We start from the raw sequence: 25,765 nt of genomic DNA, 5'->3' as shown, positions 1-25,765 counted from the left end.
CCCCCTGCGGCGCGAGCTGCCGTTAGCCCCGCTCCGACCGTTGGTCCCGCCGCCGCCATGTTGGTGCTGTTCGAGACTGCCGCTGGCTATGCCATCTTCAAGGTGAGGCGTGGGGGGCTTTGGTGGCGCCTTGCCGCGCCGGGGGCGTGGGGGGGAGGGGAGGGGGACTGACCTGCCCGCCGCGGCTCGGGCCGCTCCGCTCCTGGGGGCGGCCGAGCCCTGGAGCCGCGGCGCCTCGGTGGCGGGAAGCGCCTGCCCTGCGCGGGGCCCGGAAGGCCCGTCCTTTCGCAGTGCTTTCGTCTTAAAACGTGGCGGTGGATTTGCGGCGCTGGGCTGGTCAGCGCCAAGGGGGACTGGGGACCCTGCTCGGGGAGCCGTCCTGGCTGCGGCGTCGCCCGTTTCGCCGGAGCTTGAGTAACTTAAGAGTTGTTGCGAGTGTTGCAGTGAAAATAAAATAACCGCAGATATTAAGGTGAACTTGCAGAGAAAATATCAGCGGGGAATGAACACGCACAAGTGAAATGGTTTCTCAAAAAGTTATTTTACTTGTCAGCCTTGCTTGGCTTCTTTATGAGGTACGGTAGGAGAAAGGGAGAGGTAAGATAGGCAACTGAAGAGAGAGCACTGTAAAGCGGGTCTCGGGTGGGAGGGAGAGGTACAGCGTGGGGGAAGATGGCGGGGGTTCAAGTAGTGCCCTGGAAATGCAGAGCCTGAAGGTACTTGGAGGGTTTTTCCCTAAGGTGGAGCTTTCTCGATGGTCCCGTTAGGGATTGTGTGTGACTTTTTTTTTCTACCTGTGAGAGCAGGTTTGGTGGGAGAGGATATACCTGTCTCTGTGCATTCTTTGGGATCTCTGGAGACATCCTGATTTTCTACTGTACCGGGTCTGCTGATGGCCCGACAAAGCCTCTTGGTTGCAAGGAGGGGTGCACAGGAGCCATGCAGTGTGTTCATGCTCTCCATGCTCCTAAGCGCATGTGCAGGGTGCCTTGGCCTGAGTGTGTTTCTGTCAGCTTTTTGGCTGACTTGGTGTATGGGCAGGGTGAACTGGCATCAGCTGCCTGCAGGTACAGCCCTGCTCTGACTTCTCTTGCTCCATTGAGGACATGAGGTTAGGTGCAACAGACCACAAGTCTCTGACAGTCTCCTAATGTGTTGATTTGGAGGTTGTAGCTCTATTACAGTTTAAACAAGTCTTAACTAGAGCTGCTAGAGTGCCTCCATCATCTCTTTGTTCTCTTGCTTGAATGTTGATGCTTGTACAATCTCATAATGAGCTTGTTCATGGAGCTTGATGATAGTGCTTGTATCTTTTTCGACATCGTGTAGTCTTTTTCTGGTTTGGCTTGTGTGACCATTGGTGCAGATGCAAGGAGAGCAAGGCACTAGTTTAGTATGGGCTAACTTATAGAACTACATCCTTGATGCCCTATGCTTTATTGGTCTGCTCTAAGACCTTTCCTCCTCCTTGGGGTGCAGCTGTGCAGTTCAGGTGAAGAGGATTTCAAGATGTAACTGTCAGGGAAAAGACACAAAAGTATCTAAAAGCAGATGGCTTCCTTTTTCATTCCTGCTTGCATCTGGGGAACTGAAGTATATCCCAGTCTCCCTGGAGGTTTTGATCAGTGGGTGTTCATGCTAGTTAATATACATCACCTTCTCAGTTCGCTGCTTTCTTTCTTTCTTTTTTTTTTTTTTTCAGTAATTAATATCTCCAGGTAGGATTGAACCTCTTCTGCTGAGAGTCAAGCCCTCTTTGAGCCTTCCACAGGAGCTAGTAAGGGCTAAAAATAACCTATCTTTGAATCCTTGAAACCAAATTAGATATGAAATAAAGGTAGAAGGAAGAGCATAAAAATAAATGGAAGTTTCTTTACAGAAGTGTTGCAGCATTCTTGCAGATGTCAGTGGCTGGGACTTGGGATCTGGCTGTGATGTGTGTGTGAAGCAGCTAGAGGGCACCAAGCAGCAAGAAGTAGTGTTTAAATGTGGACTTCTAAATGTGAACTGTGTGGGGAAGAGTAGACAGCAAATGGTGTCTGGATTGGATTGTGAGAGGGGTGGAGGCTGTTTGCTGGAAGTAAATGTAAGTAGTATTTTAGTAAATCTTGTATTTTGAGATAAGCTACTGTTTCTTGTCCTGGTTCGGTTTGCAGCTGAAGAAGCTGGATATGGGGGTGTTTATCTGCCAGGTAGAGAGAGCTCTCAATTGTATGGCTTTCATTCCCAGGCACAGTAGCTGTTCAGCTGCAAACCTATGTGGTTGTTGCACTTACTCATTCCATAACAAAGTATTCTCTGTAGAATTTAGAGCTCTTTTTGTAGCCTTTAAAGATGGTCATTGATGCCTTTTTTAATAATTTGAGGATTGTGCAGAATTTGGGTTTCTGAATTTTGGTAAGCAGTGATGGACACCCACTCCTCTTTTCAGCAGTGCCCCAAGCTGTCCGTTGCCAATGTAACTGTGCTCTGCCTTAATCCTCTGCTGATCAAGAACTATCCTTCCCTGCAAGCTCGGGAGCTCTCAAATCACCTTGTAGGTGTTGCTCCCRTTAAAGAGGAACAAGCAAAGTCCACAAAGTAAGGGTAAGCAGCATAAATGTGTTCCACATCTTGGAAGGCTTTTTCCAGTGAGTCTTATTGTCTTGCAGGACACAAAGTATGTGTAGCTTATATACCAACAACCTTCATTTGGTGACTTATGTTCTCTGTGCCAGTGTCTGCCTATGGGGACTGAAAGTTCTGTCTGCCTCAGGATAAGAAGGATGAGTTGGAACAAAGAAGCAATACACTGAGAAAAGGAAGAGGTGTCCTGAGCCTTTTTTGTGCCTCAGAGTCCTGTCGGAAATAAGTTATTGTGTATATTTGCTCAACTACCAATTCAATTTGTAAAAGACAGTCTCTGACCTGTGTTTAAAAATCTGTGAGGAAGCAAAATCTCAYAATCCCTAGAACAATTTCAGTGCTGCACTAAGTCAAATTGTAGTTTTGGATTTAGTTGTGGAGGCAAAAGCATCAACATTTTTCAGTGACGTAAAATGTAAGGATCTTGACCGTGGAGCTGTTCCCCTGAGTACTCTTCTAGGAATTCACAGTACACTCTGCATTTTGTGAAATGCACGGAGGGTCGATGGTGTAATAGTTAGTCTTCTGCAGTTTAAAAACTGAAAGGGGATCCCCTTTGTACAGAGAAGAGATTAAGCCATTGCTGCCTCTTAGGTAATTCTTGGCTCAGCTGATTACTGAGCTGTGGTGAATAGTCTTCATAGAAGTGTCCTCTTTGTTCTGTGTTTTAGCTCAGATTAATAACTTGTTTTTAGGATTATTCCTTCCTGTTAGGTGTCCTAGACTTTCTGGTATTTTCCCAAAGCAGTGGTGAGTTTGGTTTTGGGTCACTGGGGTTGTGAATGAGTCCTGTAAGAGGTGGAGCAAGTCCAGTTTTGAAAAACAAGGAGAGGGTTCTGCTTTAATGTGCAGGTTCAGAAGGACCCAACCTTTATTGAGCAACTTCTGTAAATCAGTTGAAAATAAAATGCTTTGAATATAGTTGCATATTAATAGGATAAAGATGCTGAGAGAAAACGTTGATGCTAGAGATCATTAAATTGAATTTGCTTGTTATCAGTATTGACTTCTAGGGGCTGGCATGYAATGAATCTGTTTCAGATCTCCTCTGAGGAATTCAAGGTTGAAAGCTTTACAAAAGTGTTTTAACTATAGGTTATTTCTGGTTTCTTGTSTACAGGTTCTGAATGAGAAGAAGCTCCAAGAAGTTGACAGTTTATGGAAAGAATTTGAAACTCCTGAAAAAGCAAACAAAATGTAAGCAGCTTTATGTGAGGTAGAAGCTTGCTTTTGGAAGTACATGACTGCATGTATATTTATGCACATTTGAGGTCCAGGAGAAGTATTGATTCCGTCTTCCCTCCTCCCCTTCCAAGTACTGTAAAATTAAAAGCTGCGAACAAAGATAATGTGAAGTGAGATATTCAAAGAAACTTAATAGAATGTCAAAATGGGTGAAAGGAAATAACTTTTTTTTCTTGCACTGTAATTAAACTGCAGAAATCATTGTTGTATGCCACTGAACCAAAAAATTGAACAGTATTTTAAGGAGATTGGATGCTTTGACAAGAATATCCAAGCTTGTAATGCTGGCAGTGGTTGAAATGACAGGTTAAGTGCACAGGAAGCCTTAAAATAAAGGTTAGCTTAATCCAGCTGAAACTAATAATAGTATGTGAGTTGTTCTGAATTGGGGATCAGTTTTGTTGCCCATGCCAACAGTGACTGTTAGAGGAGCCGTAGCGGGGTTTTAATGTCCACCAACCAAGCTTGATTTGCTAGCAAATTGTCCTTTGGCTGGAGACAATGATGAATTCCTTCCAAGTCTCAGTCTGGGGTGTTTCTTTAGAAAAACTTCTAACCAGATTTAGTTCTAACAGAGGCCTCTTAACAGGCCTTGTAATTTGGATTTGTCCTGCTCTGTAAAAGTGCTTAGTGTAGAGGGTGGAATATCCCACATCTGCCAGCTTGCTGTGTTAAACTTGTTTTAGAAATATCATCCTGGCCGCTTGCTAGATAGGATGTGTCTCTAATGGAGCTCTGCTCTGATCAAGTTAATTCCTATCTTTCATGTGTTTCTAAAGAGGTATCAGTATAAACCTGGAGCTTTTGTTGGGCTGTGCAAGTTCTTAACTCAAGCATTCAGCTTTATCTGTGACCTTGCTTCCTCTGCAGATATTTGACTCACAAAGAGCAGTGGTTAATCAGAACTGGATTAGTCAAATGCCTGTCCCTGACAAGGAATTTACTGGTTTGAGATAGCTTCTTAACTGTTACTCTAGATATCAACACCCAGAGATTATGTGAGGGGGAGAAGGAAACTAGGCCTAGGAAGCTGACACGTGGTGAAACACTGTCTGTAAGACTATTGACTCTGGTCAGCAGTTTGAGCACGGTAGAATTTTCCATTTACTAGTTCTTTGTTTTACACTTAACCAGAACTTGTATTCTAGCATCTAATTACAGAGGAGGAGTGGTGAGTTCATGGGCAATGAATCAGTTCAGTTTTAAAGTCTCTGAAGATGCATTTGGTTAAAAAGCATGTTAAATCTGGGCTGTGCAGGACTGTGCATTCCAGAGGCAGAAGGTTCCATTTTGAAGATACGTGGGGAGATACTATCATCAGTGAGAAGTGACACCTACTTTGGATGAACAGTGTCAGTCTTCCTCTTTATTGGGGATCTGAATATTGATTTCTGCTCCCTTGCAGTCTTAGGAAGAAGTGGGGACCTGGTGGGAACTGTAACAGCAGAGGCAGAAAAAAAGTAGAGTGGGTCTAGCATCTAGTTTGTGTGTGTTGGTTTGCACATTCCTATTTTTCTTCTGTAGAGTAAAGCTGAAGCACTTTGAAAAGTTTCAGGACACAACTGAAGCACTTGCCGGTAAGTGAAAGGTAACACCATTTTCACAGAAAAGAACTTGTTGCATGTTGGTCCATTACTTACCTCTGTCCCTGCTCTTTATCTTAGTTTTTTAGATTACAAGTTCTTCAAAGGCAGCTGCTTTTGTTTTATGAGATTATCCACCTAGTCTGAGCATGGTAGAGACCTAATGAAGTATAGTTTTCCCACCATGCTTATTGCCCAAACAGTTCACTAATGAGCAGTGAATGGATGCTTTTGACTGATGTACAAGCTCTGTTGCTGGGGCTGAATATAAATGATTTGAACCAACATTTTGTTGCTGCCACTGAGACAACAGACTGGATTACAGTCAGGGAGTGCATACATTACAACTGTTTTTGTTTTATGGACTCATACTATGCCTGCCTTTTTGCAGCCTAAGAAATGCCTCTATTATGCTTTAAAGAAATTTAGTAGTTTAAACAAAATGGAAAGCCTTATATTCAATAATTTGTACTAATTAAACACTTAAATGCTAGAGGCTGTGGACTGACTTGAACAGAAATAAGAGTGCTAGCTAATCATTCAGGAATGGCATGACTGTTACTGCTAAATGGAATGCGTTGCTGTATGACATTGGTAGGTGGATGTTACATGTCACACTTACGACCAAAGAATGGATCTTGATATTCTGATATAGCAGGGATAGCTTTTTAAGGAAGCTAAGGAAACTGCAAGAATGGAGACACTACCATCATATGTGAGGTACAACCAAGACTGAAGCTGCTCTGTATTCCTCTCTCCACGTGCTTTCTATTTGAAGTATGTTGCCTTTGCTTAGGACTGGGTTCAGATCATGTATTGTTAAATGTTGGGTTTTTCTTTTCTTTTTTTCTTTTAAAAAGCGCTACTACTTTCAGACAGATTTATGAGTCTGTGAAATGGAGAAGATTATTTAAACTACCTATGCCACGTTTTTTTGAAGGGAGAACAAATGTGTCCGTTTTAAGTGAATTAGAAGTTACTGGCCATCTGGAAATCTTTGTAATGTATRCTCATTAAGGATGAGGGGAAAGCTGAGCATAGCACTTCAGATTTTTACCTTGCATTTCATCATAGTTCTTGAAATCGTGAATCACTGGCTTCTGCTTCATGTGCTGTGATTAAGATGTTGCATCAGTCAGAATTTCAGGGGAACACAGAGCTGACCTGTAAAGAGTTCTATAAGTGTCATCTTAAAATATATATTATGTGGAATTGTAAAGCTTTTATAGCTGTATTCTTGAGAATGGAGATGTCTTTTTAATAATAATAAAAAAAATCCTTCAGTCTACACAATATATATCAGAAGTGTCCATGTCTGTGTGCTTGGCTTCATGCTTTGTTGGGCTTTGGATAATGCACTGTGATTTCCAGGGGATGCAAATAAGCTGTTACTTAAATGAGGATATAGCGGTTACTGACTAAGGTACCTAAAAGATGGTTGGGTAATTAAATCATATAATGTTCCAATGCTTGCTGCAATGTTAAGTATACATCTAATGCATATGACATTGTAGAGTTCCCTAAACGAAATTGACAGAAACGGAGCTTAAGCTACATTGATGAAAGAGGGAATTGGGAGAAGGGTTTTAAATTTGAGCTCCAAAGGGGCAAGGATATAACTTTTTCCTGTTTTGATTTAAGCCACTTCATGGTGAAGTAGTGTTGCAATTCAGACTAGAGCTATTGTGGGCAGTTGAAATTAAAAAATAAGTTAGKGAGTCCTAGTGTTACTGGTTTTAGGAGGGAAAAGAAAGTCCATCTTATTCTTTGTTTCCTACAGCATCTACAGCTCTTGTGGAAGGCAAGCTCAGCAAGAACTTGAAGAAAATTCTCAAGAAGATAGTGGCAAAAGATGCCCACGAACAGTTGGCTGTAGCAGATGCCAAACTTGGAGGTGTCATAAAGGTGATAACTGACTTTGCCATTCTTACTTTTGTCCTATGTTACTGAAATGTAATAAACAGTTTCCAGAGATCTTACTAGCAGTGAAATATGCTACCAATGCTGTGTTTGTTGTTGAGGATAACTAATCCTTATGACTGAATGTGGACTGCATGTAGGATGGGAAGATGTTATGTTGAATACACAAATGGATGATATGGTTAAAGTGAACTGAGATGTTCAGACTTGTCTTGCTTATTTCTTAAATTTTTGCTGGARACCCAACATGTCAAAGTTAATTTCCCAAATGACCTTGTACAAAAAGAAAAAAGCTAGGCAGACATTCTTCACCAGTGGCTGGAGCAAAAGCAGGGTGACAACTTGTTGCCCTGTTGYGGGGAATGTGTGACCTCCTTGCTGCCTTTCCTCCCTTCCCCCCAAATTAGTCTACAAGAGGTTGTGAGCATCCTGTACTTCTTTCCTACTAGGGGAGGAAGAAGTACAGTAGAGATGGACTACTTTCTCCTAAGTGTTAAATTCCAGGTCTGTGTTTCCTGTTCCAAAGATTTTTGTTCTGACCACCCCCTTCATGGTACCTTAGGAGATTGGTGTGAGATGCCCCCAAACCTTTTACTACTAAWTTTTTCTCTCTGCTGTCAAACTATTACTATTAAACAGCAAATATTTGAGTCTTCAGTTCCAGTGTATGTATAGCGGATAGAGCCTTAATTATAAATCTCTTCACACTCTGGGGCTGCTAGTGTGGGGACTGAGGATATGTCACTGCCTTGAGTGTCAAAGAAGGCTGGATCGGTTGAGTGATCATAGGATTGCAGTAGGAAAGCCAAGTATAATGTGATAACAGTACCAGAAGAAGAATTGTAAAGGAAAGTCATTGTTGTGCTTGACTTGGACCATTGCTTTTCTTCCTGCAGGATAAGCTGAATTTGAGTTGTATACACAGCCCAATGGTTACAGAGYTGATGAGAGGAATCCGTTCGCAGATTGAAGGGCTTATCACAGGCCTCCCTTCTCGAGAGATGGCAGCTATGTGTCTGGGCCTGGCGCACAGGTGGGTTGCTCAGCTCTAGTTCATCTTGTCTCTTACCCACTTCTGTCTTTGGCCATGCTCAGCTGCTTGAAGTGTCTCTGATGATGTGACCAGGTCTCACATGCATTCTACRTGTAGGTCAAGACACGTTTGTATCTGTAGTCTTGTTTTATAAAGGAAGATTTTTTTCAATTTCACCCACCCTTTGCAGGAAAGACTTCAGCCTTCCCAAAGTGAAGGTGGATACCTTTCCTATGCGTATTACGGACTTTAGTGTTTGGTTTAATGYGTCTCTATTGGAGTTAAATGGGTCGTTTCAAACTAACTGCATTGCTTCTGAGAACTGTGGAGAAGATGGCTTTAAGTYTGGTGATTGGTCAGAACTCTGAGGTTCCTTCCTAGTACATTATGTGAATATTTAAAGCAGCCTTTTCCTTCCTTGACACCATGAYCTCATTAGGTTTAGCAGAGCAGTAGTTAAATCAAAGTTGTTGGATCAGCACTGGATTAGGCATTCATTCACGAGTAAATTTTCATCCAGATTCTGATGTGATGTTGTTCTCCAGCCTTTAGCAAGTTAGAGAACTTCCCTGCCTTAGACGTTTCCTTAAAAATAGACTTCTGTTGCTGTTGTAATGTCTAGAAAATGAGGATTAATATTGACAAAGGGCTTTGAAGATGCAAGTCCTCATTGATATCAAGTGTGTCTTATTGTGGCATACTGTAGATGTATRCTGAGAGATTTTAAATGTAAATTGAAAAGCAGATGATAATGGTCTTTTTTTTTGAGGAAGTCTCTGCTAGTGCTTCGTATTAGCATTTTTGTTATTTGCTGCCAGGTATGTACTGTTCTGCAGATCAGCTCCAACCACTGCAAAACTGGAAATGTTGTTGACAAATATTTTTTGTGGGGAGCCATGCAGAAAGGAACCAACAGCATATTTCCTGCCACAGCGCTCATGTTGACTCTGGAGCATATGGTACAGATAGCCTTAGCTTTCCCTTTCACCCTGGTAATGGGGTGTGTGCATGCGTCACCACTGTTGTGAAAACATGCGGCAGCAGGGTTTCTCCACTGGCTGCAGCCGAGAGCTGTCAGTACCATATAACTGAGGTGATATGAGTGAATGTATGGACAGGGATATTAATGCAAAACAGGAACGGGGGGGATGTGCTCTGCAGTGGGTTGTCAGGGTGCTGATGAAACTATATTTCTGTCTCCTCAGCCTTTCCCGATACAAGTTGAAATTCAGCCCAGACAAAGTAGATACCATGATTGTCCAGGCAATCTGTAAGTATACTTAGAATTTAAATCCTTAACGACTTCAGCTTAGGATAGCTGACTTCCTTACAGTGATTACAGAGAAGTATTGCTGTCAAAGTTTCCTCTTAGCATCTTTCAGTAAACTGGGCAGTTGCATTCAGCTAGTCATAAGACACTTTTTTCTTAATAGTATTTTCGACAATCAGTAATGTTACTAAGGTGATACTGTAAACTAAGGTCAATTTTCCTTGTATAGAGATCAGTTGAAGTACAGGCTGTTGTAAGTTTAGTCTTCTGCAGACTTCAATTCCCAGCCTGCCTCACTTCTGAGAACTGTTGAGAGGGTGTCTGTGCTGCAGGGAACAGGATTTTCTGAGCTTTGGTTGTAGCAATAGCATGTGAGGTGAGTTTCAGCAAGAGTCCTATATTAGACAAGTAAGAACCACTGTAATGTATAATGCTGTCTTCCATGTCATTTCTTTCCTAAACTCAGTCTCTTACAGAGACCTAAATTGCAAACACAAATAGGAAAGCCAGTTTCTCATTTTTCCTTGAAGGCATATACATTGTAATGAATATGCTTGCTGTGAAACAGTGTGAGGAATTCTGTCTGGAATATTAATTCCCAGACTCTGTTGTCAATGATGAAACATGGTTAAGCTGAAAATAATGATTTAATTCAGTTTCTTCGTCACTACCACTGAGACAACAGATGGGAATGTTAGTATTGCATTAGGGAAATATTTTAGCCTCAGGGTTCTGTAGCAATGTATGCTGTGGCTGCTGTTCTCTTACATTCTAAATCCAGTTATCAGTGATATTTGGTAAATGGAGTCTGCTGCACTTGTGTTAGATGTATTTATAATTTACAATTAAAGGACTAAATACATTCTTCTAGAAGAATTTAATAGAAAATCAGTTTGTCAACATTAGCTTTTTTTCTTGAAGAATATTAGATAGCTAATTTTATCAGTCACTTGTGTGTAGTGCCTTGAATGACTGGCTGAGAGGAAGAAGCACACTAGTTGCTTTTCTCTTTCTGGGTGRGTGTGTTTTACAGCTGATAAAGGAGCTTTTTGCCTCAGACAATCCCAGTGATAAAACCCTCAGGCCTCACTCATGGGAATTGTTTCTGTATGTACTTTGCCTGGAATTATGCAGTTTTCTGAAAACTAAAGCCTTTCTAACATCCTACACCTTATGCTTTATTCCAAGGAATCTTGTTGGGGAAAAACAGTTGCGTTTATCCCTTTACAGTTTTTAAATTTATTTTGAGTTTTTCTTTTTTTAAACTTTTTTTTTTTAAAAGTCCATTCTTTCTTTTAGCCCTTCTTGATGACCTGGATAAAGAACTGAATAACTATATCATGCGCTGTAGGGAATGGTATGGTTGGCACTTTCCTGAACTGGGCAAGATCATCACGGATAACCTAACATATTGTAAATGTGTGCGGAAAGTTGGTAAGTAATAGAGGCGTAAGCCTGGATAATGTTGCTTGTTAGTATGCAGTATATTRTGAACTCATTTGTAGACCTTCATTGTCCAGCTTGTCATGATCCTGTACACAGTCCTGCCATCAACAGCAATGTAAATAGGGCCAGCAGAAAAGCAGTATATGCTTGAATCTGTATGTTGATGTGGTTTACCGTTTGGAAACTTAACAGAAAGCTAACACCGTATGACTCAACCAGTTTTTCATGGACCACCAACATACCTTCTTAGAATCACAGTTAGTCAGCAGACCACTTTGGAAAATTAGCTGCCAAAAAATGAAGTAAAGAGACTTGCAGGCTGCTTGTGGGTGTTCTGAGACCACAGCTGTTATATTTGTTCATCAGAACAGAAAGAATAGTGGCTTTACTGTTTTAGACACTCAATTCTTGACTCTTAGGCATGTACTTTTTTTTAATGGTTAAATTTGAAGTTCTGAGAGCCTAGTAGCTTTAAGGGAACTTTTTCCAACTGAAATTGTGTGGCAGGGAAATGAAGAATTACATTGGTTTAGCTGACTACTTGCTTCCTGGAATTCTTCCTCTGTAATCTCTTAAAAAAAAAAAAAAAAAAAGTATACGATGTTACACAATAAGGATTTTTTGTTTTTGTTTCAAATGTTATCTTTCTAACCATTCCTAGATAGTATTAATATGAAAGTAAGAAATAATGTTGATGTATGTTTGGGGAGTTTAGAAAAAGAGTATGGTAGACTAGATCCCCTGCTGTTGTTTTGGACCTTTTACTTTGGCTGTTTCTGTTATTTTTTTACTTGTTCATCTTGTCTCAACACACATGCTTTTATTTGTGCCCTGCAGGAGACAGAAAAAATTTTGCCTCTTCTGATGTTTCTGACATCCTATCAGAGGAGATAGAAGAGGATGTGAAGGCTGCTGCGGAGATTTCCATGGGGACAGAAGTATCAGAAGAAGACATAAACAACATAATTCATCTCTGTGACCAGGTATGTACATGCGGATGGACAGCATTAGGAAGTTTGTGTTAGTTAATCGTATCAGAGGCTGTTCTGCCAAGGAGTGGTTTTCCCAGGGCCTTTCTAACACTTGTGATGGCAGTGATGATTCCTATAATGTTGCTCACCTGATGCACAAACATGAGGGTGCACAGTCACTACCTCATCTGAGCCATCTTAGACTGTTAGTGTCTACACAAAGTCTTTGGAAAGCAGCAGTCTTGTTTTTGGGTGGAATCTCAGCTTCAGTGTATTTTTAAAAATTTGAGAGAATGATATTGTATATGCTTTTTTTAATATAATAACTCTTATTTGGTACTTTTGAAGGTAACTGATACCGCTTGGGTTAAAAGTGGAGCACTGAGGCCCAAAGAGAATTAGGAGCTCTTTCCTGCTTTCATCTAGATTGTATGTGAACTCCCCCTTCAGTGGTGCCAGTTGGATCCCTTTGTGACTTTGCCAGGGAGTGGCAGGATTAGGAGTAGAGAGTTCCTGTTCTCAGTCTAGACTAAGCTGCTTTTCTATGTGCATTCAAATTGTGTGTATTTGTATGGAACAAGTAAAGAGCATTTATCCCATTTCAAGAGAATGGTGGCAAGGATTTATGTGAAAACTGAATGTTCCAGGCGTTTGTCCTAAAGAAAATGTCCTTACTGAGTATTTTTGTTCTGCTTCGCTGTCTTTGGCATATTGTCAGCCCTCTTATCAGGAGCTTTGCTGAGAAAATAAGTTGCATAAGGGAATGAGCAATACAAGTCCAATATACTTCAGGGATGTAGCTCTGCTCTGGGAAGGTACCCTACATAAAGCTTTAAATAGTTGGCTCTTGGCCATCTRTGTATTTTGCACTTTGTTAGTCTGCTTGTTTGGAATCCTCAGCACTTTCTCATTTCAATACATTTAGCTCTTATATTTGTCTGTCAGCTAGTACTGATTCCTGTAACCAAACTTTGTGTCTGTGCCAGGTGATTGAAATCTCAGAGTATCGAACACAGCTGTACGACTACCTGAAGAACAGAATGATGGCCATTGCTCCTAATCTCACTGTCATGGTGGGTGAACTGGTTGGAGCAAGGCTCATTGCTCATGCAGGTGGGTCACACAAGAAGCTTAGATGTCAAGAGGTTTTCTTTGAGGAGCTGAGCAGCCAAAAGAATTATGCAAGGCCCTGATGGACACCTCTTGGTAAAAGGGAGGAGGATAGTTTTTGAGGAATCGGAGAATATCAGCATGAGCACGGTAGTAGTCTGTGATGATGTAGTTCTCAGCTGGCCCGGATTCTTTTCAGAACATGAGGGCAACTTTAGTCACTACCTCTTCTGAGATGCTTACTGAGCCCACTGCTGATATTCAATCACCTCTGAGGTACAGTGCTGGAAAGCTGGTGCTAGACTTTCATGGTCAGACTGACTCAAGGTAATAGACTTAATGCAGTGTCTGTACTACTCAGTTCTGTGTCGCATTCTTGCTGTCTGACTTTGTCAGGAGTAGGCGTTGCTCTAGCAGATTATGTTTTGAGTTAGCTGCCTTTTCTGATGCTGAAATCAAACCAAGATACAGAGTTGCTTTAAGCATGGAAGATTGAAATGGCTTGCTGTCCTTCATGAAATGAACATGAAGCAGTTTGTTTACAAATAGAAGGCTCTGCATTTCTTTTGGGTGCTTTAGGAATAATCTTCTGCTTCTCTAGCTGCTTCACTAATAAACTAATGTTGCTCTATAACCTCCTTCTAGGTTCTCTCCTGAATTTGGCTAAACATCCAGCTTCAACAGTTCAGATACTGGGTGCTGAGAAGGCACTCTTCAGAGCACTGAAAACTAAGCGGGATACACCTAAATTTGGCCTTATCTATCATGCTTCCCTAGTGGGACAAACTACTGCAAAAAATAAAGGAAAGGTGAGTAGCAGAATTGTTTCTTACCAGCTTGACTCTTTCCAGAGCGTGAATATCTGATGAGATGCCTTGAGCTTCAAAATGGGGCCCTTTTGGTTGCTTGCTTTACTCTTTTCCTTTGTGATATTGTGGAAACTGCCACTGTCACAGAAATCTTTGTGTCATTCGTTCCTATGGAGGAGAAAGGAAATGAGGTTGTCCCTTCAACACATTTGGGAATAACAGATGCATTCCTGCTGAATTATGGTGTAATACTGGCTTTCTCAAGGGGTATGTTACTACTTCTATATATTAGTGAACTAAAGCTGTTACAGGCTTTAGTTTTCCTTGGAGATCAGTCTTGTGTGCTAAAGGCCTTTGGTGGCTCACCTCTGCAGGACTTAGGTTTTTTTAATGCAACTGTATATTTGAATTGTGGAGAGAACTATTCAGCTAGGAATTACATCTCCAATTGACCTGGTCTAAAGTTTGGGGTGGGGTGGGGGAAGTTATAAAYAACTTACTAGGTTTGGATGTTGACCTCTAGCTATTTATGAAGAAAACATGGTGTTACATTAGCAGTATCTCGGTGCTGAAAAAATGATGTACTAATTGTATTCTTGGCCTCAACAGTACTAGTAAGTGGTTACTTTGTTCTTCTGTTTGTGGGCATGGTTTCCAGATAAGAGTGAATCATCACCTTATGTTCAGTTTTAGCACTTAATATTCTCTTCATCTTTTCCAGATCTCTCGAATGCTGGCAGCTAAAACTGCCTTGACTATTCGTTATGATGCCCTTGGAGAGGATACAAGTGCTGAAATGGGAGCTGAGAACAGATTAAAAGTAGAGACAAGACTGAGGCATTTGGAAGAGAGAGGGGTAAGTCTAGTAGATGACTGCATGAGGCAGATACTGTTGGAAAGAAGTACTTTCCAGTACTTCCTGAGTTTATGGTGTGATTTTTCTGATGCACTGCTCTCCAGGTCTTTTCCCCACTCTTGACTATGTGATCTGCTGTCACTGTGATTCTGTACTTTCTCCCAACCTCAGCTGGAAAGTGGGATTCTTAAAGTGGTTGCATTCTTTTGTCATTTTTTCTTGTCTACATGCATATCTTCGTTTATGTTATACTGAAAAATCTTGATTCTAAACAAGTCATACTCTTGCATTCCACTACATCTCTGTTGTATTGAGTGTAGAGGTATGCTTGTTAGTTGCAGCTTCCTTTTCTCAGAAGGAGGAGAGCTCCTCTGATGGGTTTGTTTGCTTTCCCTCCTCTAGTTTTCCACTCTGGTCCCCCAAAGTCTGAACATTGGCCACGCTTAGTCTTCAGGAGCCAAAGCAAGAAGTTGTTAGTGCACAAGTTGAAGAGTACTGCAGTGCACTCCTGTCACCAAGTGCTGTATATGTTGCCCCTCCCTACCTGCTGTTCCATCTGCTGCTGTTGGCGCAGCATGCTGAAGAACATAGGACTCCTTTTCCTCTTTTAGATGATGTGCCTGCAGAGTGTGGTCTTTTAAGCTATCATTGGCTACAGCCTTCCAAGCTAGATCTGATGCTAATGCTGTAGTACTGGCATCACTGCTACAAAAAAAGAAAAATCCAGRATTTTCCTTGAGCATTTCTAAGAGGTGGCACTTCCCATGGAAACAAAGTTGCGGGGAGCCATATTAGTTAATACCAAAACAAAGATTGCCTGACAAGTACACATTTAATCCAGATCAAGTTTTGAGCTGGTAGTGTGGGTTTTTATGTTGACTGTATGCCAACTGTAGGGCAATACCTGCCCAGACATGCAGCTACCTTTGCAGAAAAGAAAGTGTGCACAAATTTGAGCAGACATTGTTAATTTAGAGATATGATGCCCCCCTATCGTGTGGCTGTGGTATGTTTGATCCAGTGCTAGATGCCCTTTAATTGTGTTGACTTCTTGAAGAGCAACATTACAAAAAGCACACGTCTTTCTCGCTCCAGTTACCTCCCTGTCACTATTTTACTCCTAAGTGTAAGACTTGTACAGTTATGCAGAGCCTGACCAATAAAAGGTGCCTGTATTTCCATTTTATTTCTTTTCAAGGGCTGTGGAATTAGGGTTGTGAATTGTTTTCACTATGAGTAACTTGTTTTTCACTTACAAATTTTTGTTTTAGATAAGAAGAATAAGTGGTACTGGAAAAGCCTTGGCCAGGACAGACAAATATCAAAACAAGAGGTGAATAGTTTTTCCTTTCAGCTTGGCTGAGTATAACTCTCCTTATTTTTTATTACTGAGAGGTTTTTTGGTTGTGGGCTGAATTGATTTAAGATCCAGAAAGCATTTTCTGTGCTTTTAAACACTGACGAGTCCCATTGTTAACGGGAATTTTCATTTTCTTGCAATTTACAGTTGTGGCAAAGCCAGTGAACTGGAGAAACCGTCTTGGTTTTCTAATAGTAAATTAGTGGTATCATCAGATAACAAGTATAGTTAGATGTTATCAGCATTAGCCCCAAAAGTTGAATAGTTTGAGGAGTTAATATGTAGCAGCTTTATTTAATGCAAGCCTGAATAAATTTCAGAAAATCAGAATTTGAATTAATTTCTTTGACATGATTGGAAGCTGTCCAAGAAACCTGCTTAGTCTTATTCTTTAAAAAACAACAAAAACAAACAAAAAAAAAAAGCAAAAACCACCCCACTCCATTGTTCTGAGCAAAGCTTTGTCCCCTTTGTTAGGTCCTGCATGCAATAGCACAGTATCTTAAGCAGTAAATATGCCCTGCACTCTGGCACTTTGTTCACTTAACTTTGTTACAAGCTTCTTTCTTAACTTGGCCTGCTTGCTTTGGTGAATCTTTGTAGAAAGGGCAAGCACTCAACAGAAGTAGGGCAGGGTGGTAGTTCTGTCAGGATTTTGTCAGCATTACTATACCTATCTGCAGTTTTCTGACATCTTGGCTGTAGACTGGCTGTAACTTAGGTTTACATGTCCTGAACATCTTTGTGTTGTGAAGGCTGTGATTTCTGGAGCAGTGTCCAGAATTGGAAAGCCTTTAAAAAGACAGCAGTGTGTCAGTAAATGAAGCAGCAGAGTTTAAGGAGGCCGAAGCTTGAGGAGGAGAGAACATACGTCTGGGTTTTTTGATGCCCTGAAATAGGGAGTCATGATGTCCCGCCAGGACATGTTTCTACTGTTAGACATGCTCTGCAGACTTGTCCGGGCTTGGGGGAGAGGTGCTGGAGATAACTTCTGGCTGTTTGGCTTAGTCTGGCTGTCTGAAAGGGAAAGATACAAAATACCCATCTTGTACATAAATGGTAAAAATTGGTATTTCTGAACTCTTCTTTCAGGAGTGGATTGTGTTCCTGAAACATGACAGTGCTCTGTTGGGAGAGTCTAGTGCCTGTAAACTGATTCARTCCCTATCAAATAGTCCTTCTAATGGAAAGTTGCAATACTACTGCTTTATGGAGATTTTTTGAAAGGCTGAACTGGTGTCTTAAGCAGTTTGGCAAGAATGTCTTAGTCTTGTGTGAAAATAGGAATCCTATATGGATTAGCTGTATCAAGATAATATTTATAATGTTAGCTGTAAGGTAGTTTATAGAGATGAGGTCCAAGCCAAGTGTTTCAGTATGTTTTCTTAAAAAAAAAAAAAAAAGAGAGAGAGAGAGAGAGAGAGAGGTTTGCCCATCTTTGGCTTGCTTATTTGATAATTTGTTATTTTTAGTTCCTAGTAGTATTTTGACAAGTTAGTAACCAGTGCACTCTGCTTCCATTAGAAACCCTAGAAAGAGTTCACCATTTGCAGAAGCCTCTGTAATCAACTTGAAAGTATTATGCAGTATTCATGTCCATAAGAATAATTCATGATGCTTAGAGGAGGAATTGATAGTGCTCTCAGCATTATCATATGCTTCCCAGCCTAATGGCTAGTCTGAGATGCTTGTAATCTTCTGTGCCAGGTAACTACGTTGGAGTCGGATTTTAGAGAAGTGTGGATGCTCAGAATGTGTTGGAGGGTGGTGGAGCAGCAGTTTGGGGTTACTGGGTTACTGTTTTAAAACCTGTTTTTCCTTCAGTAGGAATTCTCTTCTGAGCCAGTCAGTAAAAATTGCTTTATTGCTATTAGATGAACYAAACCTTCAACTGTCCCTGCAAAGGTTGGACAGAAGAGCCCTGAGTTTTTGGGGTAGCTGGTACTCTGCAGATGGTAGAAAAGTCTGGAACTGAGGAAAGTAGTGTGCAATATCCAGTAAGAGGCAGTTTCAGACAGAGATTAGGTACTATGTACCATAAAGTCAGTGGTGCATGTGGTATAGGGGAGCACTGATAGGGGCTGTAGCATTATTCTGGCTTGTGACTTGACCTGTGAACATAATAGTGGAGAGGCAATGCAGATAAAGCTACTTCTCACCTTATGTCTATTACCTATRGAGTATGCTTGCACAGGCTTCCCAAATTGAGGGGAGCCATGTGTGTGTGACCATACAGCTGAGACAGGAAGGCTTTCAGCTGAGGAGGCATCAACCTAATGAGTAATACAGGTGCTCTGTACAGCCTTGTACAGGTGTAAACCAGAACTGAATTCTCATTTGAACTGGTACCTTCRATCTGGATCAGTCAGTCATGCTTCACGGGCTATCTCCTGTAGTCAAGACTGCTGATGGACCTTTGTGTATTAGATAAAGGACCTGGAAACCAGGAAATGCTTTAAAGGTGCCGGATTGATTTGGGAATATTCTTGGGCTGTGTTGGAAAGTAAATGTTCGGCTGCAACATCTTACCTGCAGGGCTAGCTCTTCTTTCTGTAACTTAAATTGACTTATTTCCTTCATTACAGCGAAGTAAAAATATACGACCCATCTGGTGACTCTACGCTTCCTACTGTTTCAAAGAAACGCAAAATTCAAGAGGTGGAAGAACAAGAGGCAGGAGTTGCTGTGAAAGCAAAGAAGGTCAAAACAGAGATTAAAGGTGCGTTGCTGCCTCTGTGCTCCTGGCATGTTGCTGTGTGCAGTGGGATTTAACACTGATGACCAGCCACAATACCTGGTTATTCTCCTTTGGTATCACATAATGTATTTTTAAAAAAGTCCTTTATGGACTGACACTGGACTTGCCTACTTCTAAATGTTTGTAGGCATAGAAGACAATTAAAAAAAAAATCCAACTCATTAATCTTACAGAACTTCTTACACAGTAGCTTGATCTTTAGTGGGCCTCAGTGTCTTGAAGCAAAATAGCTACTCTTTGAAAAATCATAATTTTATTCTGTGTAAAAATGGTTTCTCAAATGTTTTAGCATGTAAACATTGAAAATTAGTATTTGAGATGAAATAACACTTGGAAATTTCAGTCAATTTATGGGATGCTTATATTTATGTTTAGCCGCTGTGCTTTGGAGAGAGAAAACTGAGCTGTGCTCACAGTTCATTTGTTCTTTCTCTAACTTTCTTTCTTTAACTTTCTTTCTCTAACTTTCTTTTTAACTTTCTTTCTCTAACTCATTAGAGTTACTGTGTGAACAGAGATTTTTGGACTGTGACTTTGGAACAGTCTGCACTTACATTGAAGTTCATTTCAAGAAACTCACTTCCTCTTCTTCCCTCCTATATGCACTTCCAGCACCTCTAAATGGCTGGCTTAATACTTGCTACAGTAGTGGACTAGCCTGTGTGTAACTTGGGAAGAAAGAAGAGGGAGGGCGTTAAGCCGTTCTTTGTTGGACCTGAGCCAGGTCTGGCTGTGAACTACTCCCAGTTCTGTCAACTGCTTGTGCCTGTAGGCAARGGCTGTCAGAGCTTTTCATTCCTGCCCTTCTCTGTGCTGTTGTGCTCTAGACGTGATATCAGAGTAGTTATGCTGATTCTGTACCTCTTTACTGTCACCTTATGCTGAGGTGATTTTTCCCGAATGCTGGTTGGTTGGTTCATGGTGTCTGTGCACGTGGACAAAGCAACCTGCAAGGAACTTTGAGAATTAAAGCTACGCTGGAGGGAGAATCATTTATATACTAAAGATCTGGGCCCTGTATTCTCTCATACTTGTCATAATGGAACAAGGACATGTGAATGCTCTGCAGGCTTAAACTTTACCCAGTTGCTCTTTGGAGAATGAGAGTATTTTCACTCCTACTGTTTTTGTTAAGCTTTTGAACTAACTTCCCTTACAGTCTCAGAATTGTTCCCATGGACTTCCCTGCCATTATCAAACTAAGTGCTGACATCTCACAAGCGTGAAGTCCTTGCATGTGAAATTTTGGATCATTTCCAGCCTGGTATATTCAGGATGAGGATGGATATTTCTATTCATAAATACATTTTTTAATTGTTCATGATTTTATATAGAAAACCTGCCTCTGTGTTTGCTCCGTTTACTGTACTGAAAATTATGTATCTCTTAGCATAGGGGATGAGTGGAGCTCAGCAGTTATCCTTGAGCTACAGAGAATTATCTGAGTGTTAGACTGCAGAATACTAAAGCTGCTAAAATCCTCTATGCTGGTTGGTAATTTTTTGAACCTGAAGTGTGAGATTTCAGATGTGTTGCTCTCCTTCCTAAAAAAGGAAGGCAATCCTTCAGATGTCTGGTTTGTTGCTCCTGTTTTTCCCCAACTCTGCAAGTAGAGTGGGTTATCTTATTGGGATACTAGGATATTAGAACCAAGGCCCTCATGTGTGCCAGATGCTTCAGGCTGAGGAAGAAGCACTTTTAGAAAGCTTATTTACTTCATGTCAGCTGTATACAGATCTCATCCCTCCACGCAGTACTTCTGTACCCTTTAAAATATTACCACAGTTATGTGTGCAAATTCTTGTTCAGTCAGCCAGCAAAATACATGAATTTTCCTGGACACATGCTAGAGAGACAGCGACCATGCTCTTTTCCAAGTAGGGTTGATCTGGGTTTTCTACACAGCATGCTGCAGTGGTGGTGGTCTGAGAAGTCTGAGTGGTTGCACAAGTTCCACAGTGCTTAGGAAGTGAGGCCGTACCACAGAGGAGCTTTCAGCATTAAGATTTATGCTGCGTGTCCTAGTTGAATATGCTCAAGTGTTTCAATTCTGCTGTTCTTGGCTCTACTCTTTCTATTAGGCTTTTCCCTTGTTGGCGATCACGCATCCAGCCGTAGTATTGTGTAAGAAGTCTCTGCCCCCTCCATCCCTATACTGTTTATGCAGCTGCATGGCGAATGGGGTTGGCAGAAAAGCAATCTGGGGGTGAGGTGGGAGAGTCAGCCAGATCAATTTTGATGCAATTTGCAGCACAAGGGGAAGGAAGGTTGGGGCAGGAATGAACTGGGAAGCTAGCACTGCCACCRAAAAGTGATCTGTTGAAGTATTTGTATAGTGTTTGTAGTAAAGGCAAACAATTTTTTAAACTATGCTTGCCTGAAACCTAAATCTTACTGCAAGAGGTCTCATGTTTTGTCTCCCTGCTTAGGCTGCACATCTGACACCACTTTAGATAGGAACTGATTGGGAAGCAAGGGGGGGATGGGTATGTGAATTTAGAATGCTTTGATCTTTTACTCATTTTAAAAAAACTGAAAGGAAGGATAGTGCCTGAAATTTTACTGCACTTAGAATTACCTTTTAATACARAATCTGTTTTAATTGGGGTTGAGGGTTGGACACAACTGATTTTGGGATGGCGACTAAAGTTGCTGGAGTTGCATGTGGCTAGACAGATACTTCCTAGCATTACCACTGACAGGACTAGCCAGTACCCCCAGTGACACATTCAGTTTGTATTTAAGCATCAGGGTATAGTATTAGCTAGTCACTTGAAAAGGTCTGTCTTGCAAAGAGAAGCATTGTCATAGATTAATGGAGTGAACTCTGCAAGACCTAAAGCTTTAAATGACAGGGACATGATGTGGTATGTTCAGTGATAGACTGTTGGACTTGATTCTGTGTGCTCTGAGTAACACAGAAGGAGAGGGCACATCAGAGTTTATGTAAAAGCTTAGAGAATGGTGGAAAATGGGTAAGTGGAACTGCAGCTAGCAATCCAGCGTGGTGCGGAGGCATCAGTTGAAGTGCTTGTGTGGGTGCTGCTTACTGTGCCTGTYTGTGATGGTAAGAGACATTGGCTTTCTTGTCAACTGCTGTGTAGCACAGAGAAGCCCTGCTGGTTGGAAGCACTGGTTCTGGAGGGAAAAGAAAAGCACCCCTGGAGCCTTTATTCTCATTCTGCTGAGGCACAAATGCACAAAATCTTGTGATGAGCTTTGCTAGAAAGGAACAGCTTAAATCTTCATGAAGGTATCTCCTGCCAGCTGTGAGAAGAGTCAGTGCCTACTAATGTGCACTATGTTATCTGCTGTAAATCATGACAGGTTCACTGCCTGGTATGTCAGACCTGATGACACAAAGAATAGTAACAAGAAGTATTTTCCCAAGATACTACCCAGCATTTTGCTTGAAAATGCATAGCCTCTTTTTACTTAGTAATCCAGCTAAGTGAAAATGTCTAGCATAGCAAATGTGACGCGTATACTGCTGTTGTATCAGATGGCTTTAATGTAGTGTACGCTGATTTTTTTAACCACCTTTTATTTATCTAAGTCATCTACATAAAAGTGGAGAGGTAGACTTTTATGTTTTTGAACCTTTTGTTTGCATGCTATTCAGAGTGAATGACTTATGGCAGAATCCTCTTAAATTTTACATATCAGTTGCTTAATCTGAAATTCTTTGTTATTTTGCTTCTGGCGTATTTTAGTGTCAGAAAACTGCATGTGCTACCTGGCTTTATTTTGCATGTGCAGAATTTTTCTACCTGAAAACAAACTTATGTCTGAAGATGCTGGAGGCAAAGATCAAAGTGTATTTTTGAATGACAGAATCATTTTGCTGCCCTGAGGAGCAGCAGAAGTGCAGCAAAATTGTGACAGCGCAATCAAGATGTTAGGAAGCTGTGCGTTTTGGGGTTTCTATCATTGCAGTGGTTTTGTTTCTGTTCTTTAAATAAGCGAGTGTACTTTCCAAATGAAGTTGGTTCTCTTTTTTGGAGGTACTCTGAGAAGATTATTTCTTCTTGAGTCACACCTCTGGTAGCAACTGTACTCACCACAAACACCGCTGGTTTCAGCATCTGAGTTTTGTGGCTATTGAGGGATGGTGGTTAGTACGTCACTAACTTACTCATGAGTACTGCATGCTGAGAAACTTGGTGTCTGACACTGGCTCAGTTGTGCAAATGAATTTAACTTGGGTAGACGCCAGTAACAGCCTGGCTACTACATAGGCTGTCAGCTGGGTAATGATTTCTGCTTTGTTTCTTTACTTAGAGATTCCTAAAACTGTATGGTATGCATTCTAGAAAATGAGTGGTAAATCATAGTGCCTCTACCCTTATGATTTCAGATATGCCTCCTGCTGACAAATTGTTCTGAAAAACAAATTTAAAAGAACATTAATAAATCTTTCTGTGGGTTAACAGTCCTCTTGTACAGGTAGTTTAATCTTTTGTCTTCCAGGACCGAACAGTTTCTGCTTTTGCATTAAATGTTGTATGCTAGCACAGCATTGGTTCTTTGCATTTGCTAGACTAAAGTGTTAAAGGAAGATTTGTTGCTCGTAGCAGATTTCCAAAATCAAGATATGGGAGTTGGTTATGAATATCAAACTGCCAGCTGAGTGCATTTCTAGTGTGGGTTTTAGAGTCCTTCCACTGCTCTTGAGATGGTGTTGAAAATATTTGCCARACTATGGACAGTCTGTTCTCAGGAAGAGTACTTGGAGATAATCTGTCAGACAGATCAAAACATGCAAGCTTGTTTCAAACTTAAGGAGCAGCATATAGGAGTGCTGTTTGTGCCAGGAAATATGAATAGTACTGTCTGAATGTTGCCACTTGTCTTAGGTAGTTGTATGTTTTGATAGGAGCAGGGAGTAGTCATGCAATTAAGAGAGATTAAATGGAGCCAATATAAAGAGGGTAGTGTGGAGAGATGTAAAGAAAGCATTATAGTGTTTGGTATTTTGCATTGTTTCTTACTGTTCTTGTTGCATCTTTTACATCTTGTAGAAAGCACATATATGGTGGGTTTGGGTTTTTTTTTTTTTTTTTTTTTTTTTTTTTTTTTTTGTTTTTTTTTTTTTAATAGCTAACAACCTGCCTTTTGTTTTCCTTCTCTCTGTGGTACAGAAGGGACAAATGTAGAAGAGGGTGAACCTGTCAAGAAGAAGAAGAAGAAAAAGGAGAAAAAGCAAACTGAAGATGAGGGAGCACTCACTGAGGAACCACCTGCCAGCCCTACAGTTGAGGTGAGAGACAAAACTGTACAGCTACCTGATCCTTYGTGGGAACAGGTTCTCTCCAAAACATTGAGAGTGAGGGGGAAAAGCATATTCTTATCTATATAACTCATGGTATGTGAGGATTGCTTGACTCTTTAGCAACTTTATTTCATCATATCCATCACTGTAATGTCCAAGAAGACTGGTGTTACAAAATAAGGTCTGGGAAACTTGTGACTGTAATGCCTCCAAGCACCAGGAGTGTTTCCTCTACTTTCTGCCCACTCCCAACTTTAGTCTTCCCTCTTCCTACCTCTTTTCTAGACAACTGGGCAGAGTGTCCTTTGGTGCTGAACATGCAGATCTCTAGTGTTCAGGACTGCTGTGGAGCAGAAGCTGTACCTGTTGAACAGCTGAAGCAACATTTGATGTCTTCAAGCACCAGCAGAGTAGATGCAGCCAGACAGAATTGGTTGCTCTATTTTGAAATCCTACTATCCTTTAAATAGGATTTCATTTTCTTTGCTTGAGGCAGATATGCTGCCTGATACAGACTGACTACCATGGTGAGCTGCCAGCAGTGTCACAGAGCACAGCTTCTCCTGCCCTACTGTCCCTACCATGCCATAAACCATCAAGTGGTATTAGCAGTAGGAGAAGGCAAAATCTCTTGAGCTGTGTTTTGTGTGGCAGCTGTTGTGCAGCTCTAAGTATGAGCTGTGTTGCCTAGCTACATGTTGCTTTTTGCCTCTATGGTTTATTCACAGCAACATTTTTTTTTTCTAGAATGCAGAGAAGAAGAAGAAGAAAAAGAAGAAAATGAAAGATGAAAATGAAGACTGATGAGGGGCTGTTTTCCTCAGCTCCTTGGACAGCTCCTTTGGAGTAGTATTTCTTGAAATAATTTAGCCTTTTGCCAAAAACGGTAACTTCCCTATACTGGAAGAGGGCAAGGAGRTGGAATTGACAGGTATCTTCTGCCCTGGAACAGGATATCACTGTCTCTGCTACTTAAGAGGATTGCTGGTGTCTTTTGCAGTTCCTTTTGTTAAGCTCACAGTAGATCCTCTTTTCGTATGCAGTCTCCATGGATAAACAATAAAAACAGTTTTATGGAGATTTTATGCCTCTAACTTGTCGTCTTTCTAATGAATATTGGGTATATCTAGGACTGATAATTGTGTTAAATGAATAGTCAGTAAAAAGCTCTTCTAAATGCCTAAATGTTCTGTTGTAGTTTGCTCTATAAAGAATTTGTGGCTCATATACTCAGTTTAAGATTTGTTTAAGCTCCAGCCACCAGTGAAAAGAATTTGAGCTTCCTTTTCTTTTTCTCAGGAAGGTTGCACTGGGTTTAACTGTTGTAGCTGACCAGCTGGTTCAAGTATATGGTGTGCTGAAACAGTGTATCTGGAGTGTGTTACCTTGCTGCATTCACCTTTTATCCTAGGTGTTGTGAATCTGTTTGTGGTTGCAGTTAGTGGTATTTTACTATGCAGAGCTCTGGATCACCTGGGAGTAGTGAGAATTTTCCAAGTCACCTTTC

At 41.0% G+C, this 25,765-nt stretch overlaps 2 protein-coding genes and 3 non-coding genes across 7 annotated transcripts in view; 4 read left to right on the top strand and 1 right to left on the bottom strand.

Moving 5' to 3' along the window:
- Positions 1-25,765, bottom strand: part of SUMO1 (small ubiquitin like modifier 1) — a 235,783-nt gene that overhangs the window by 13,899 nt on the left and 196,119 nt on the right. The gene's annotated exons all lie outside the window — the stretch shown is intronic.
- Positions 7-25,336, top strand: NOP58 (NOP58 ribonucleoprotein). 3 transcript variants are annotated; one of them, XM_085299401.1, is made up of 15 exons: positions 7-102; positions 3,746-3,822; positions 5,395-5,447; positions 7,234-7,358; positions 8,270-8,406; positions 9,612-9,676; positions 10,976-11,110; positions 11,960-12,105; positions 13,080-13,206; positions 13,849-14,012; positions 14,734-14,868; positions 16,140-16,201; positions 18,814-18,947; positions 24,128-24,246; positions 25,006-25,336. In XM_085299401.1, the coding sequence occupies exons 1-15, from the start codon at positions 58-60 to the stop codon at positions 25,060-25,062; spliced, it is 1,581 nt and encodes a 526-aa protein (XP_085155527.1). In that variant the 5' UTR covers positions 7-57; the 3' UTR covers positions 25,063-25,336. The 3 variants fall into 3 exon arrangements, with proteins under 3 accessions (XP_085155527.1, XP_085155528.1, XP_085155529.1); XM_085299402.1 differs by lacking the exon at positions 5,395-5,447; XM_085299403.1 differs by lacking the exons at positions 7-102; positions 5,395-5,447 and adding an exon at positions 2,465-2,586.
- On the top strand, positions 10,278-10,365 carry LOC146598967 (small nucleolar RNA SNORD70). Its single transcript, XR_014895171.1, has one exon. It is a non-coding gene; the product is annotated as a small nucleolar RNA SNORD70 (small nucleolar RNA).
- Positions 12,209-12,292, top strand: LOC146598966 (small nucleolar RNA SNORD11B). The gene has a single exon (XR_014895172.1). It is a non-coding gene; the product is annotated as a small nucleolar RNA SNORD11B (small nucleolar RNA).
- On the top strand, positions 13,357-13,442 carry LOC146598965 (small nucleolar RNA SNORD11). The gene has a single exon (XR_014895168.1). It is a non-coding gene; the product is annotated as a small nucleolar RNA SNORD11 (small nucleolar RNA).

The sequence above is a fragment of the Rhea americana genome, unplaced genomic scaffold (assembly GCF_003343005.1).
Source record: "Rhea americana isolate MKP2758 unplaced genomic scaffold, rheAme1 scaffold_15, whole genome shotgun sequence".
Taxonomy (NCBI): Eukaryota; Metazoa; Chordata; class Aves; order Rheiformes; family Rheidae; genus Rhea; species Rhea americana.
Note: the sequence above shows the minus strand (reverse complement) of the source record. Positions and strands in the feature narration are given on the sequence as shown.